Source organism: Pimephales promelas, chromosome 7, assembly GCF_988280905.1.
Source record: "Pimephales promelas chromosome 7, fPimPro1.hap1.1, whole genome shotgun sequence".
Classification (NCBI taxonomy): Eukaryota; Metazoa; Chordata; class Actinopteri; order Cypriniformes; family Leuciscidae; genus Pimephales; species Pimephales promelas.
Genome location: NC_142775.1, coordinates 26,496,380 through 26,511,182, shown reverse-complemented (window position 1 = coordinate 26,511,182; position 14,803 = coordinate 26,496,380). Strand labels below are relative to the sequence as shown.

Sequence of the window (14,803 nt, the reverse complement as noted above, 5' to 3'; positions counted from 1 at the left end):
TTCTACCAATTAATTCGTAAGATTGTTTATTTTTGTTTAAATAAATTGAAAATGATCAAAAGTACAGGCTACAGGATGTAATTAAACAGAGCATTTGAACAGACATGGGCAATGACAGTGGTGTACCTTTACTTACCAAAAGACATACTCACCAGAAATATAAAAGAATTAAGACAGACAAAGAAGAGTTTGTTGCATCTCACGATTTATCAGTTTCCATAATAAAAGCCCACCAGTTTCCTGACTTCCGTCATCACAGGAACGGCCAGGCCGCGAGCCTTCTCTGCTCCTTTGGCTAATAAACTCTCAAGATGGCCTCTGTCGGCCCTCAGTCTTTGGATCTCGAGCCGAATGGGTAGCAGCTTCTCTACAACAGCCTCGGTGACCACATTCTTGTACTGTCCAGTGTCCATACCCTTAGCCAGCCGAACCACCTCCTCCACGCTCTGTCCAGTCACAGCCGCATGCATCGAGACTAGGTTTGATACACCTGGCCGACTCTCAGGCTCATAGGTCACTTCAGAAGTCAAGTCAGTCACAGCTCTGCGAATCTTAAGGGCAATGTCATCAGGTGTATCGTTCAGGAAGACAGTAGATAACTTTTGGGGGTCTGACTTGGACATCTTAGAAGATGGATCCCTGAGAGATTTCACCTTTCGAGTGACACCTGAGAGTTAAAAGGCAGGAAAAGTTAAACATTTCATCAGCAATCTCCGAAAAAACAAGGCACAAAGGCTGTCACTGGCAGTACCGTTTCAAAAGGTACACACTTTGTACCAAAAGTGTACATATCACAAGTAACTAAACTTTTTTAAAGTGTACTGTACCAGTTCTCAGAGTGTAGTCTTTCCTATTTTTCAAAACGTTTGGGGTCAGTAATATTTTATTTTTAAGCCTTTTAAATCATTTTTTTTTATTAAACAAGGACAATGATTTCCATTGATCGGAATGTGATCGTAAAGACATTTATAATACTGAAGATTTCATATAAACTGTTCTTTTGAATGGTCTATTGAAAGCAACCTGGAGAAAAAAAAAAACAGTTCCCACAAAAATATTAAGCAGCACAAATGTGTTCAGCATTGATAAGAATGATGCTAGAATAATAAATAATAATAGAATGATTTCTGAAGGGTCATGTGACACTTAAGAGTGCCGAAAATTCAGCTTTCTCATCACAAGAATAAATAATATTTAAAATATATTAAAACAGTTGATTTAATTTGCAATATTACTATTTTTACTCTATTTTTGATCAGATACTTGGTGAGCACAGACTATTGAAACTATTTAATATAGCATTTCACTACTGACACAAAAGGTGTGTCAGATGAAACCGCTATGATAGATTTAGTTCAGTAAGGTTTTTGCTTTATTGAAACTTTAACTACTTTTTCTTTAACTATTCCTTAAATTAACTGGCTCATTAATGGTGCAGGAAACATGCTAATTTAAAATACATATTTCTCTGAAATGCTCCTTTCACAATACTGCCTAATTATTTCAATACAAAAGTAATCACAGAATGCAATTCTCGTAAATTAGCATTAAACATTGACCACACTCAAACACTCCTCAGATTGAAATGAAGTATCTCAGGAAAGCAACGCGGTTGTGTAAATATAATTTCTTTGTGAGATCACAACACAGATGGGCTCTATTGATCGGATCTTTGATTTGGTTTCAGTGCAACAGATATTGTTTGGCTTCTTCAGCTTTGGCTCCAGAATGCAGGCACAGTCTTCCTTCACATGTAAGAAGAGCGACGTGAACCGGTCCTTTGTGAAGTCACTATAGGGAAACCCCCCAAATCCATTATCACCCCATCACTCAGATAGAGGAGGAAGAGAACATTCCTTTAATCACAGCGCCATTGCACACATGACTGGCTTCATATTGTGCTTTTATGATGGTGATAATTATAGAGAATGAAAGACTGTAGCTCAAACTGATGGTCAAACATGCCAGCCATGTGTGCGCACAACTTATTGTGCGAGTGAATGCAGTTGTGTGAACGTGTAACACACAGAGAGGAAAGCAGGGAGCTCGAGCAGACGCTTGAGAGCACTGACTCGTTTGTGTGTTTGCTGAATGACACAGAGTAATTGGTCGTACTTTTCCACTTTATGGAGTTTGTAGGCAGGTGAACTTTTATGAGAAAAACAGACTGATTAAAATGAGAAGTTAGAGTCATGGGATAAATACAAGAACTTCCAAACATACTGAGCAGGGCACGAGGCTCGGGGAAGAACTCTCCATACTGGTTGTTAAAGATGCGGGCCAAGTCCTGGGCGAGCTCCAAGTGCTGGATCTGGTCCTCCCCTACTGGCACATGTGTGGATCTGCACAACAATAACATCAGTCTCTCTCAAACAAAAAGCTGGGAATATAACCGCACTAAGAACAAAACACATCAAGAGCAGAGCCGGTCATACTTGTAGAGCAGAATATCCGCTGCTTGTAACACTGGGTACGTATAAAGCCCCACACTGCCTTCATTCTTCTCCTTGCTCTTCATCTGCAAGGACAAGAAATGGAAGATTTACCACTGGAAGGACAGAGAGGAAAGTTTAAAATAAATCTAAAGCACCTTTCATTACATTTGGCTACAACTGTCTGTTTTCTTTATACAATTAGGTCTAACATCAAGCACTGTGTCAGATCGGGCTGAATGAAAGAGTTTTGCCACATTAACGCACATATGCAGCATCCAAAGGCCACTTTCCGCCACGTTTCACTTGCACTCAGCTGTTGAGTAAACAGCTAGGTGTTTTCCCTGCAGCGGTGGGAGGCTTCTGGCCGAGCGCTCCGTCAGCAGCAATATAAAAGGGTGTCCTCTCTGGGTGAATCACAGTCATTATCAAGCCCTGTCTCTCCCTGCCAGGTCCGCCAACCCTCACGACCAGCACAAGAAAAATTCTCGCCGTGCCACATAGACAACAAACAGAGGGAGGCTTGAACATTTAAATTGGCAAGCTACCATCTTCTAGAGGGCTCTAATAAATAATGCATCTTTTATTTAAGACGATGACGAGCAGATACAAATAAAACAACTGATAAATGCAGGAAAAAAAAAAGTGCTGTAATTACCTTCCATTGAGGCAGGTGCCGTAAACGTGGCATGCTGGTAAGGCAACCTAGGATCCATGCGAGCTCAGCATGTTCAGCGACCTGCATAGATTAATTGTATAATAATTAGATTTTCTCAAAAAAAAAAAAAAAAACATGGCATGCATTTCTTTGTCTGATCAATTTATTTATTAAGAAATACATTAAAAGTGATATGATAAATGGACCGCGTTTATATAGCTCTTTCACAGACCCAATGGCCACCAAAGCACTTTACATTTTGCCTCACATTCACCCATTCATTCAGTCATTTATACACCAGCGGCAGTGTCAGCCATGCAAGGCAACATCCAGCTCGTCTGGGGTTAGGTGTCTTGCTCATCGACACCTAGACACTTGGTCAGGTGGAACCGGAGATTGAATAACCAACGTTCTGGTTTGTAGACAACCTACATGAACCACTGAGACACTTTTCTACGTTAATAGACAGCAAGTAAGTTTTTACATTTCTGTACATTCCATTTTATTTTGACAAAATCAGAGTGAACTGTCCTGATATTAGAGCTGCTCGATTCTAGATGAATTGAGAATCACAAACAAAATGTTCAGTACTGCAGTCTATTAAAAAAGTTTAAATTAATAGTTTTCGTTTTTTCTAACGGTTTGAATGAATGAATGCTTCAATAAATCACTCATAAATACTTCACTTGTTTCATTACTGGATGAATCAGTTTATGAAACAAATCTCTTGAACAATTGATTCAATGACAAATGCAGCTCTACCTGATATCATAATGAAGAAACATCATTAAAATAATGAATTTCTCCATTTCGGAGTTAGAAAACCAAACAGGAAAGCCCATAACATAGAGTCTGTGTCAAGAACAATAAGTCTTCTAAAATATCAGACAATTTGATGTTTTCAGGACATGGCAAGTTTAGTTAGTTTGGGTTGCAAAATTTAGTGCAACTCCACAAATTAATAATTCATGATTTTATATATAATACAACATTACACGTATAATATAATATAACATTACACATAAACTAGGCATCTTCGTAGCGCCCCTGTGTGGTAATGAAGAGAACAAGATGTTCCTCACCTCCAAACAGGTGCACAGTAGCACAGTAAGGATAGGATACCTCTCTGCATCCAAACTCACCCAGTCTTTCTCTCATTACAAAATCATGAAAGACCTTATTTCACTATTTTCAAATATGCACAGTTCCCAGAAGAGTTCCCAAAAGCATACACACACACACACACACACACACACACACAGATTCGAAAGAAAAACACTCCTCAACATCACTCAGCTTCAGAAAATTAAACTTTATGGGTGCTGGCAACACGGCCGCCATCTCTCTTATACTCTCACAAAATGGATTATGAGGCATCTGATGTAAACCCCAAGGAATGATGTAAAATGTGATATTTATTACAGTTAGCTAATCTATGTGTGAGGGTGAGACAGCAGATACAAAGATGACTGAGGGATCATGGCAGAAAATTTGATATAGTGGTGGTGGTGGATATCTCAGATGACCTCATTTTTCGGATTTGTGCAATCAGTTGAGACACAAAAAGAGTAAGTGAAACAATAGAGCCCTAAATATAAACGGTTTATTCCTCAGAAACATCAGTGAAAAAAATTTAAAAGAAACATGAAGGTCCAGAATTTAAAAAAGGGTCTAATTTATGCACAGACTTACGTCTGAATTACGTAAGTCTTCCAGAAATAATGTTGCCATACATCTCTCTGTTGTGTGGGGATGCTGTTCTGGTAAAATAGTTTCAAGTGCAGTTTACTGCAAATACACATATAGCTATAACACAAAGCCCTGTCCTTAAGATTTGGTTGATTTTAGCTTGTCACCATTTTTTTTCAATGAAGCCAAGTGTTTTCTTTGGGCCAGGGTATTATTTTCACATGTGGAACAGTCTTGTGCTCGTATGTTCGATGGGAGGTCTTCAGTCCTGCCAAGATATGTGGCATGAAGTTAAAACGGAATAAAATCAGGGGGAGTGCGAGTGTGTGTGTTTTCACATGCTCGCTGCAAAGTTCCAGTGAGAAAACACACAAAACCCCAACACACTTTTACTCTGCTGCACAACACACACAAACACACACAGTTGAAAGCATATCAGGTGGCTGAGAGGAAGAACATGTCCACACTTATTATAGTTACCCTTCGAAAGTTGCTTGATTCGAGAGAAAAAGTGCTAGACAGCTAGCGAGTTGCTGCGTACAGTAAAATCTATTATTATCCTCCTCTTTCTGCTTCATGTGGTCACTTTGAAGTGAACTGTGAAAACGAATCTATGTGTTTTCCCCATTCCGAGAATTTGTAGAGATATAGGAATCGGTTTGGTAGAATACGCATTTAAAGCTAGACTCCATTACATAAACATTTGGTGATGGGAAATATGTTTTAGCTGACTGCCAGTAGTTCAGCCCAATAAAAAAACTGGACACCTTTTTAGAATGAGACTTCTGAATTTATTCGAAAGGTGCCTTTGACGTTATTTGATATTGTTTAGGCAGCAGGGAAGAACAAAGATCTGCACAGTTCAAAAATATTATACTAGCAGCAGTTATGCATGGTTTAAAGGGATAGTAGAAAATTCTGTCACCAATTACCCTCATATCATCCCAAAGTTTCCTCCATTCCCTTATTTCTTCTGTGGAATGCTTTGGACTCCATAGACTTTCATTGTGTGAATAAAAACAGCTCATAAAAATATCTTCTTTTGAGTTCGGCAGAATAAAGTAAGTCATGCAGGTTTGGAACAACATGAAGTTGAGTAAATGATGATAGAATATTCATGTCTGGATAAACGATCCCTTTAATGTGATTAAATACAGGTTGTTTACTTGGAAGTCTTCAAAGCAGGACTCACTTGAGACTGCTGAAAGAGGATGGAGCGAGTCGGGTCAATGCCACAGGCCAACAGACTGGCGGCCATGTCCAGGATGTTGTCTCGCAGTATCTGAGGGTCCTGAGGTTGGGTGATGGAATGAAGGTCTACTATGCTGTACATGACTGAACTGTACTCATCCTGCAAGGCCACCCAGTTCTCTAGAGCTCCCAGATAGTTCCCCAAGTGAGGAACACCCGTGGGCTGGATTCCTGAGAAAACCTGCCCCTTAGGGAGGCTCTGTAGGTTAAAAAAAAGAAAAAGAAAAGACAAAATCGGTTACGAAGAAAGACAAACAATAATAGGAGAAACAAAAGATAGCATAAAAGTGAATGTAACAAAATTTGGTGGCACACCTACAAGAAAGGGGACGCCATACACAGTTTTATGAATGTTATCAAAGCGATAAATCCAAAATGTGTCTCACACTAACAGAGCACCCTACTGGGTGAGAAAGTGCTAGAGCGGAACTGCTCCACAGCCAATGAAAACACTCCACAGTTCACAGCCAGCCAATAGCAGCTTTTAAGAGTGACATAACTATGCAATAACAATCACAGTAGTGGTCCTACCCGAAACGGCAATAGAAGAAAGCAGTGTGATGTTGTAAACCCATAAAGTATATTAAAGATTGGGAAGAATAAAACAAAGAGCTCATTCTAGGACAAAGAAGGAAGCCCCTACTCAAAAAAAAAAAAAAAGAGAGAGATTCTTGCCTAGACCTCTGGACAAATATTTTGTTACTAGCAGGCCTAGATGAGACATGTTTCTGACAGTGGTTGGAGGCACTAAGCTCAGGCATTGTTGATGCTCTGAAAAAAAAAAAAATTCAAAACTTCCAAACTCTTAACTTTTAAAACTTCAACTTTCAAAACCCCCAAATAGTCTTTAAGAAAAGATGACCGTTACAACATAAGAATATTAAACACGGAAAACACACAGTTTGCATGAAAATAGCCGTTAACACCTGCATCACATGCATGAGGTAACTTCTTTTGGGGTCCATTACAATCTAAGATCTATGGCTGATCTAAAATCAGTTTGGCTTGAGGGAAGCCTCTAGCCAAGGGAATACAATCACTGATCCAATGTCATTAGCTACTTAGCCTATATATAAGGAAAGACTAGGCTATTTATGCCATTACTGGGTGAGTAATTGCAGTGCAGTGGCCTGAATGCACAGGGCCTCTCTGAGGTGTCAGAAGTGATTTGGGGCAGAACGGAGCCTGGTTCATGTGTTCTCTCACCTTGCGCTGTTCCCCTTTTCCCCTCCGGCCGATCATTAACCATCCAGACATGGTAATGGTGTCATTTGAGACAATCACACATAAGCTGAAACAACACTGGTCCCAAATACCGAAGGAATAATCAGCATATCACACCTCCCATCTACTGACAATAAGGAATGTCTTAAAAATCAGATTTTTAATATAAATTTTCTTGGCAGCTGGTGTGATGATTGGGGAATTTTATTCAAGGTAGGGGACATCAGACATGATAGGGACATCAGACATGATAGGGACATCAGTTAAACGATACAGAAATTCCTAATTCTGCAATCTTTATTTATATGTTGATGGAATAAATAAATAAATAAACACTACAGCATTTTTAAAATGTACTTGTTTAGTCTAAACTAAAGTCAATTGAAAAAGCTTATTTATTTTATACACTGTACATCAAACTCTAAAATAATGAAATTAGACTTCATAGTGAAATGACTTCTGAAATGTACAAGTCTTGAGGCTCTAAATTGTAATCTGTAAATGTGTCAGACAAACAGAGATGTTAGACAGCATCCCTGTTAATATAAAGTCTAATGTGAAATAAAATACTTTCAATTTTACAAATAAATCATGACACACTATACTATTCCCATTCTCACCAACAGTAATTTACTCATTTACTCAAATCGACTAGACTTGCTCTCTCTCTCTCTCCTCAGCTGTCCCACCAGCACAAACCCATTCTTGATGACACCTGGCAGTAACTTTTCTCCTAATGTTTTACACTGACAAACACAACACTGTTGTACCACAGAGCAGCAAAGTAGCAAAGAAATTCCGACAGGTCTAGCATATGGAGTACACATTAAAACGTACAAGTGTGTGCGCAGGCTGATAGGGTTACATGGTACACCTGCGGTCCCTGTTCTTACACTCATGTAGGCACTTTGTAGGAGTTTTTAATTGTAAGAGCATCTGTGTGTGTTGTAGTAGGTGCAGGATAGAGAGAGGTAGTCTAGAAAAAAATAGACACATATGAACTTTTCAGTCAACTGCCAGTGTGTAGATGTCCAAAATATTTTGGGTGATTTCATTTTGTGGCTCAAAAATGGAAAAGTTCTGCATCAAAATTAAAATAAAATACTGGTGATTTTGTAATACCAACAGACAGACACACACACACACACACACACACACACACACACACACACACACACACACACACACAAAGAGGTCAAGAACCTCCATTTTGACCACTTGACTTGGACTGACACTTATAAGCAAATAAGCAATATATAAATTCTATAAGCAAAGTGAAAGTATTGGGAAAAAAGTATATAAAAAGTATTACTGTGAAAGTATTACTGTAAAATTAGGCTCCAATGCCATCATTACAATAAACAGAAGAACAACTTCATTGCAAACAGATTAGGTTAGCTGTCAAAAACTATTTAATATTTTGCAATTATACTAAAGGTTTTCATGCTTAGAAAGGACTTCTGTTATAACCAAATAGAGGGGAAAAACACTTCATATCATTTGTTGACGGCAAAATCTAAATTTTGCGTCTGTCACTTGGTAAAAGTGACAGACCCTCACAAACCCTAAAATAATAAATAGATAAAACTTATAGAATCTTTTCATTGTTTGATTTCTAGACATTTTATTTAGGCAAAGCATTGGGTCTCCACTGACACAATGAGCTTGTAATTAACACCGCTATTCACACACTGCAAAATAATTCCACCAAATAAAAAAATAAAAAAACACACCAACTGGCTTAAAATATTAAGTTCAGCTGCTGCCTTAAATTAAGTACAATAAACAGGCTACAGTCATTTCAACTATTTTCTAAAAAAAAAAAAAAAACTTGTCTAGTTGTATCTCTTATAACTTAAAAATAAAGTTGAAAGTAGTTCAATTATTTTGAGTTAAAGTAATGGAAAAATATTTGTTGCCATGAATTCATTTTTACAGTGAGGTGACATTCATGAAAGAAACGATAAGAACCCTAAAGAGCCATCAAGACCTTGACGAAACAGACAGCCTAGCTGGACTCTGACATCTCGGGAGAGACGGCCATCTTTGCATGCCAATTCTAACGCTACCTTTCACCACCCTTTATGGTTCTGCAGGAAAGCATCAGCAGCTCAGTAAATGTGGAGAAGCTCTCCACAGGAGTTGATATCAGAGAGGGAGCGCGAGGCCGGTTCTGAACGGCACCTCTGACCCTCCCGCCCCAGTCCATTTGTCCCCCACTAAGCTTCAGACACACAGAACCTACTGTTACAGTGTCTATCAGCATAGCCTCACTCACCCTATTAAAACAGACATCACGCTGAACAGCAGAAACACATGCCTTAATCCTGCCACTCTCCGCTGGGCTACCCAACAAAGCCCCGCTTTGGTGAAGTAAAGAGCAGAAAATCATTTTTATGCACCTTCCCGTGCCCGAAACGGTGGGGAATGTGTGTTTTTGCCGTACTGAAACACACTCAGCTTGAAGCGAAGTGCGAACGACTGAAAATAAAACAGGAACGAGACCCGTTTTGAGGGGAAAACACATTAGAGAATATGAGTGACAAAGCCAAAAAAGCAGAGAAAGAATGAGCAGGAGACAGAGGTATTTTGTGGGGAGGAGGGTGGTGTACAGGAGGTGGCAGGGGGGCAGGAGACGGAGCGTTTGATTAAATCTGCGGTTGACGTTTCGGACAGGTGAGATTGATGAGGTTCCTCTACGCTTCACACTGTGCGGAGAGCGCAGGGAGAGGAACAGAAACTCGCAGTGTGGAGAGCCAGGGCTGGGGGCCCTCTCACACCGTGGGGTCCCCTGCCTGATTAATGGGGCTGGAGTCTCTTCAAAAACAGTGCTCCCAGCAGAAAGGGCCGCACCGCGCTCCAAAAATAACCAGCACGGGACAGACGCTCCACTACGGAGCGCGGCTCGGAGGCAAAACCCTGAACCGTTTAGGACCAATCGCTTTTGTTTCAATACAATCCTCCCTCTGCTGATCGCATTACATATTAAAAGATAGGTTACGCTTAGTCTGACATGAAATATAATTATTTGCAAGCTACCCAGAAAAGGCTGCCGAAATCTTAAACCAAAACCCAAGGCCTGGCATTGAGAAGGATAAATGTCTTGCATGGATTATATTGTGATATTTGGACACCCTTTATAAACTACACTAAGCAAATAAAGGACAAATCCACTTCAACCTTTTTTTCCCTTTTGAGCCTCGACAGGAAAAACGCAGAGGCGCTAGCCTACTAATGACAAATTAAACACATAAAAGTCACAACGATGCAGAAATAACCTGCACACACCTCATAAATTTATCAATGTGTAATTATGGTAACACTCAGGAACTCATGATCCAGAGGTTGCTTTTTTCTTCCTCGTTCCCTCTAATTTCCTGCAGAGCTGACTGTTGGTTTGAGCTTGATACCAGATAGTGGGTGCAATTCAATTAACTACGTCAGATTTTCTGTTACCATAAGTCTACAGGCCAGAGTATGGCAAAAAAACTCCAGCTTTACTCGACAGGAATTTAGAGCCAAAATACACTAAATTATCAAAAATATTATGAGCGCTAGAGGGGTCTGCAGGGGTTATTCAGCACATATTGCGTTCATCCTTCAGAATGATGAACTGAATTACACAGCGGAGTGTGAAATAAAGTGCTTAGCTGACATGTAAAAACAAATCGTGTAATTAATAAATATAATCAGCCCCAGCTCATGTGCGCCTCCTTTCCTACGGTTTCTTCCCCGGGCGGCTCTGGGAGCAGGTTTAATGGTTTTAGCTGACATGAGAGTTAGAGCATTTAGACCTGAAGAAGAATTAAGAGCCGTTTCCTTTTTGTGCAACACAAGGCTGCGATGACTGATATCAGCCATTAAGACCACAGGCGATTAAGGGCCGGGTAGGGAGCGTCATGTTTTATAACACAGCTTGGAGCGAAGGCCCACTGCATCCTGCTGCCTCATGCTGCAACGTATGGAAGGATAATCAGGGATGTTTCGTGGATGTGATGTGATTGGAGCAAAAGCTTAAAACTGACATGAGTTTTATTGTCTAAATAACCAAAAAAAAATGCATAAAATACTTACACAACAGGGGTATTTCAGCAGCTAGAAAAAGAACAAGAATTGAACACAGAATGAAAGGTGCTGAATTTAATTCGCATTTGTTAGTCACATTTTGGTGGAAAGAAAATCTAAGTGACTGTTACTAATTCCCTTATTGAAGTGCTCCTTTGCCAAGTGAATTGATTTGAGACCCTTTATGACATTTTATAAACACGATTTATCTATAGGCATAGATTTCATTCAATTAAATTCCCCTTTCACTTATTCTTGGTGAGAAATCTATTTGAACTATTCAAATCTGTGCTCATCTCTGGGTTTTCACACCATAATTAAATGACTTTCCATAACCCTTCCTTTGCCAGGAATACACTTCACAGCTAGCACATCACACCTAGCAGCATTGTGAACATCCACACTAGCACGCAGTCTCCGACATTTGGAGAGAATTAAAACAAATGAAAACCAACACCTCATTTCAAATGTTGTTGCTGTTAATAAAGGACTGTTGGGATGGTTTTGACGTCTTTCTGTAACCTTACTCCCACAGTCGCAGCACTCTGCACTTCAGCGTCCCAAACGACACACTGCCTGTAGTTAACAAAACAGAGACTGGCTGCCAGCGGTGAACGCACATTCCTACATGGCAAGTGTGCTGAAGCCATCAAATAAAACTGGTTGTCAATCAAGTCAAGGCAGTGGGGGCTTCACATTCTCAGTAAAATGCACACCAGTTATAATTTACTGTGCTTAGGTCCAGTTAGAGTTACATACACTTAGGGAATTGCATTGCTAATTAACAGTTCCTTGACATACTCCAGTTCACTTTGAGTACTGGTATTCCCGTATAGAAAAAAAGGCTGTGATGGCTGTTATAATCAGTGTTATTTTAGGATGGTTCCTAACAGTGAGACATGGCTAATTGAGCAAGAATGAATGTGCAAGTTATTTTTGCGAGGAGGGTCAAGATAATATAAATATAAATGTGGTATAGGTTTAGATTTTAATAAAAAATAATTAAAAAATGCGTTAATGTACATTTTCTATCTACTCAACTGCTCAACCACCATGAAATTAAATCAGATGTTTTATTTAATGGAATATTGCTGTTTTATTATAAATAAATGACCCATGCATGCACATCATTATTTTTAAATTAATGTGCCTTTAAAAATGTAATCTTTAATCAAAATTACTTCATCTCTTCTCTCTGATGTGTTTACTGATGTGAGGGCGGGACAACCTGTTACTCTTATGTCATCACAGCAATAACAAACCACAACTATCCAAACAATTCCTATTGGACAAAATCAAGTCTGTGTTTCTTGTTCAAGAAGTTTCACTCTTTTTCTTCAATTGGATAGGCCTACACATTACAATACACCTTAGTCAGGTTAGACACCATATTGAATTTAACATGGAGAAAACTAGGCTGTGAGGGATAGACACGTACAGTCTTTACAATGCCAAGCACTGTATAAAGGTCTAAATCATGGGTGTACAAAGTCAAACTCTGTCCTGCAGAGTTTAGCTCCAGCTTGCCTCAACACACATGCCTGGAAGTTGCTAGAATGCTTAGTAGGACCTTGATTATCTAGCTAATGTGTTTGGTTCAAGTTAAACTTTGGAGGACAGTAGAGCAGGAGCAGGTATGGACACCCCTGGTCAAGTCATTTTCAGAATTCACAACTTTCAAAACTGTTTTAAGGAGTTTTTCTCAACTAGTTTGTATGTTTTTCCCAGAAAGACGTTTCATGTTGTTAATAAACTGTATCATCCAATGAGTGCACAGTACTCATTACGATCCCTCACAACCCTGTTCTCATTCCTGAAATAGGCACTAGCCGGGGCACAACCTTTTGAAACTATTTTCAGAATTTAAAACAACTAAATTCAGCACAAGGGAATAGACAAAGTCTTTGAAATATGGGATGTCATGAACCTATAACCTCTCAGCAGAGTTGAACAACACAACAAAACAATTCCCAATGTATGTTTGAAATAAAATGGAATTCACAATATGATGCCATTTTTCTAAACTTTGCTGCAAAAAAGTGTATTTTTTTATGATTATGAGATAATCTTTATGTTGTTATTGTGATCACACAAAAAGTCAAAGATTCTTAAACATGAGGGGGGAAAAGTGTTTTGGAAGGTATTTAATGTTCACCAAGGGTGCATTTATTTGATTCAAAATATAGTATAAGCAGTTATATTATAATATTACCATTTATCCAGTCTTCAGTTGTCACATGACCCTAAAGAAATCCTTGAAATATTCTGATAAAAAAAAAAAGTAGGTGTTTGTGCTTATAACCTACATTTCTACAGCACCACAGATCCTAATTTACTCACTGCAGTTAATAACCATGTCAAGATTAACTGCATGTCATATGTAATCCTGGCTAAATAAATGTTACTGCCACTAATATCAAACTATTCTAGACATTTAAAAGCTTTAGCAACAAGGCACTTACAACTAACAACAAGACAAAAAAATAACAACATCAATGCGATTTTTAAACAATGCCGTTTTCACACATTAGTCAATAGTTGAAAAGACTATACAGGCTACTGTTATGTGTTTAGATTGACAATTACACTTGTCGGATACTTCCAATGCAGTGGAAACCACAGAACAGAGGTTTCCACTGTGAAGGTGAACATAACAGATCCTCCGTAAAGCAGTCAAACTGGCAAATAAAACAGTAGTAAAAAGAAAAGACCTTCTTACCATTGTTCCCGTCGCTTTCCCAGCTTTAAATAATATTCGATGGGAATTACTCGTGTGAATAAAACGAAACAGAGATTTCATGCTACACTTCATGGACAGCGCCATCTTGAATTAATCATAAACACACAAGTACGGTGTGCAATAAGGGACATAGGGCAAAACAAGGTCGGTAACTCACTCATATATCAGAAGGAACCATGCAACCATGCAACCATGAACAAAACTTCATAAAACAAACATTATATCGTTGACATCCAAAACACACCTTAAGATTTACGCTTTTGATACTTTTAATGCTTTTCAAACGACACGTGAACCAATCTTCTTTAGTTATACATGAAATAAACATGAATAAACACCAGAAGCAGAAGGTATGTTGAAAGATACAGTAGGCCTACAAATTACTGAATTGCATTATGGAAACTGAGACTGTCATATTCTACCATGAAAGAAATTGAAGATAAATGATATAATTTTAACTTCTGAGTTAACTATTCCATTAAAACCATCCTTCAAGTTAATCCTTCCTTCACATTGTAAATGTTTATTAAAGGCACACTCTATGCCTAAAATATCACAGCAATACAGCAAGTAAAGTCCAACTCTATTTCATTTGATGTAATTATTGACACACTGTTTTTTTCAAACAGATGGTTTTAAAAGGGACAAACTGTTCTGTGTTTTGCAGTATTTCTGCATTCCCTTCAACCACATCTGCTGCTGATTATCTCACCTTTGCATCTGGTTGTATTCACACACATATTC

The 14,803-nt window shown here is 38.8% G+C and overlaps 1 protein-coding gene across 1 annotated transcript; it reads right to left on the bottom strand.

Annotated features, from left to right (window-relative positions):
* Positions 1–9: 9 nt before the first annotated feature.
* wars2 (tryptophanyl tRNA synthetase 2, mitochondrial) lies at positions 10–14,199 on the bottom strand. Its single transcript, XM_039656068.2, has 6 exons — positions 14,039–14,199; positions 5,972–6,229; positions 3,091–3,171; positions 2,436–2,518; positions 2,224–2,342; positions 10–667 (listed from the first exon to the last, which is right to left on the bottom strand). Exons 1-6 carry the CDS (start codon positions 14,141–14,143, stop codon positions 210–212), a joined length of 1,104 nt encoding a protein of 367 aa, XP_039512002.2. The 5' UTR covers positions 14,144–14,199; the 3' UTR covers positions 10–209.
* Between the last annotated feature and the right edge of the window lie 604 nt (positions 14,200–14,803).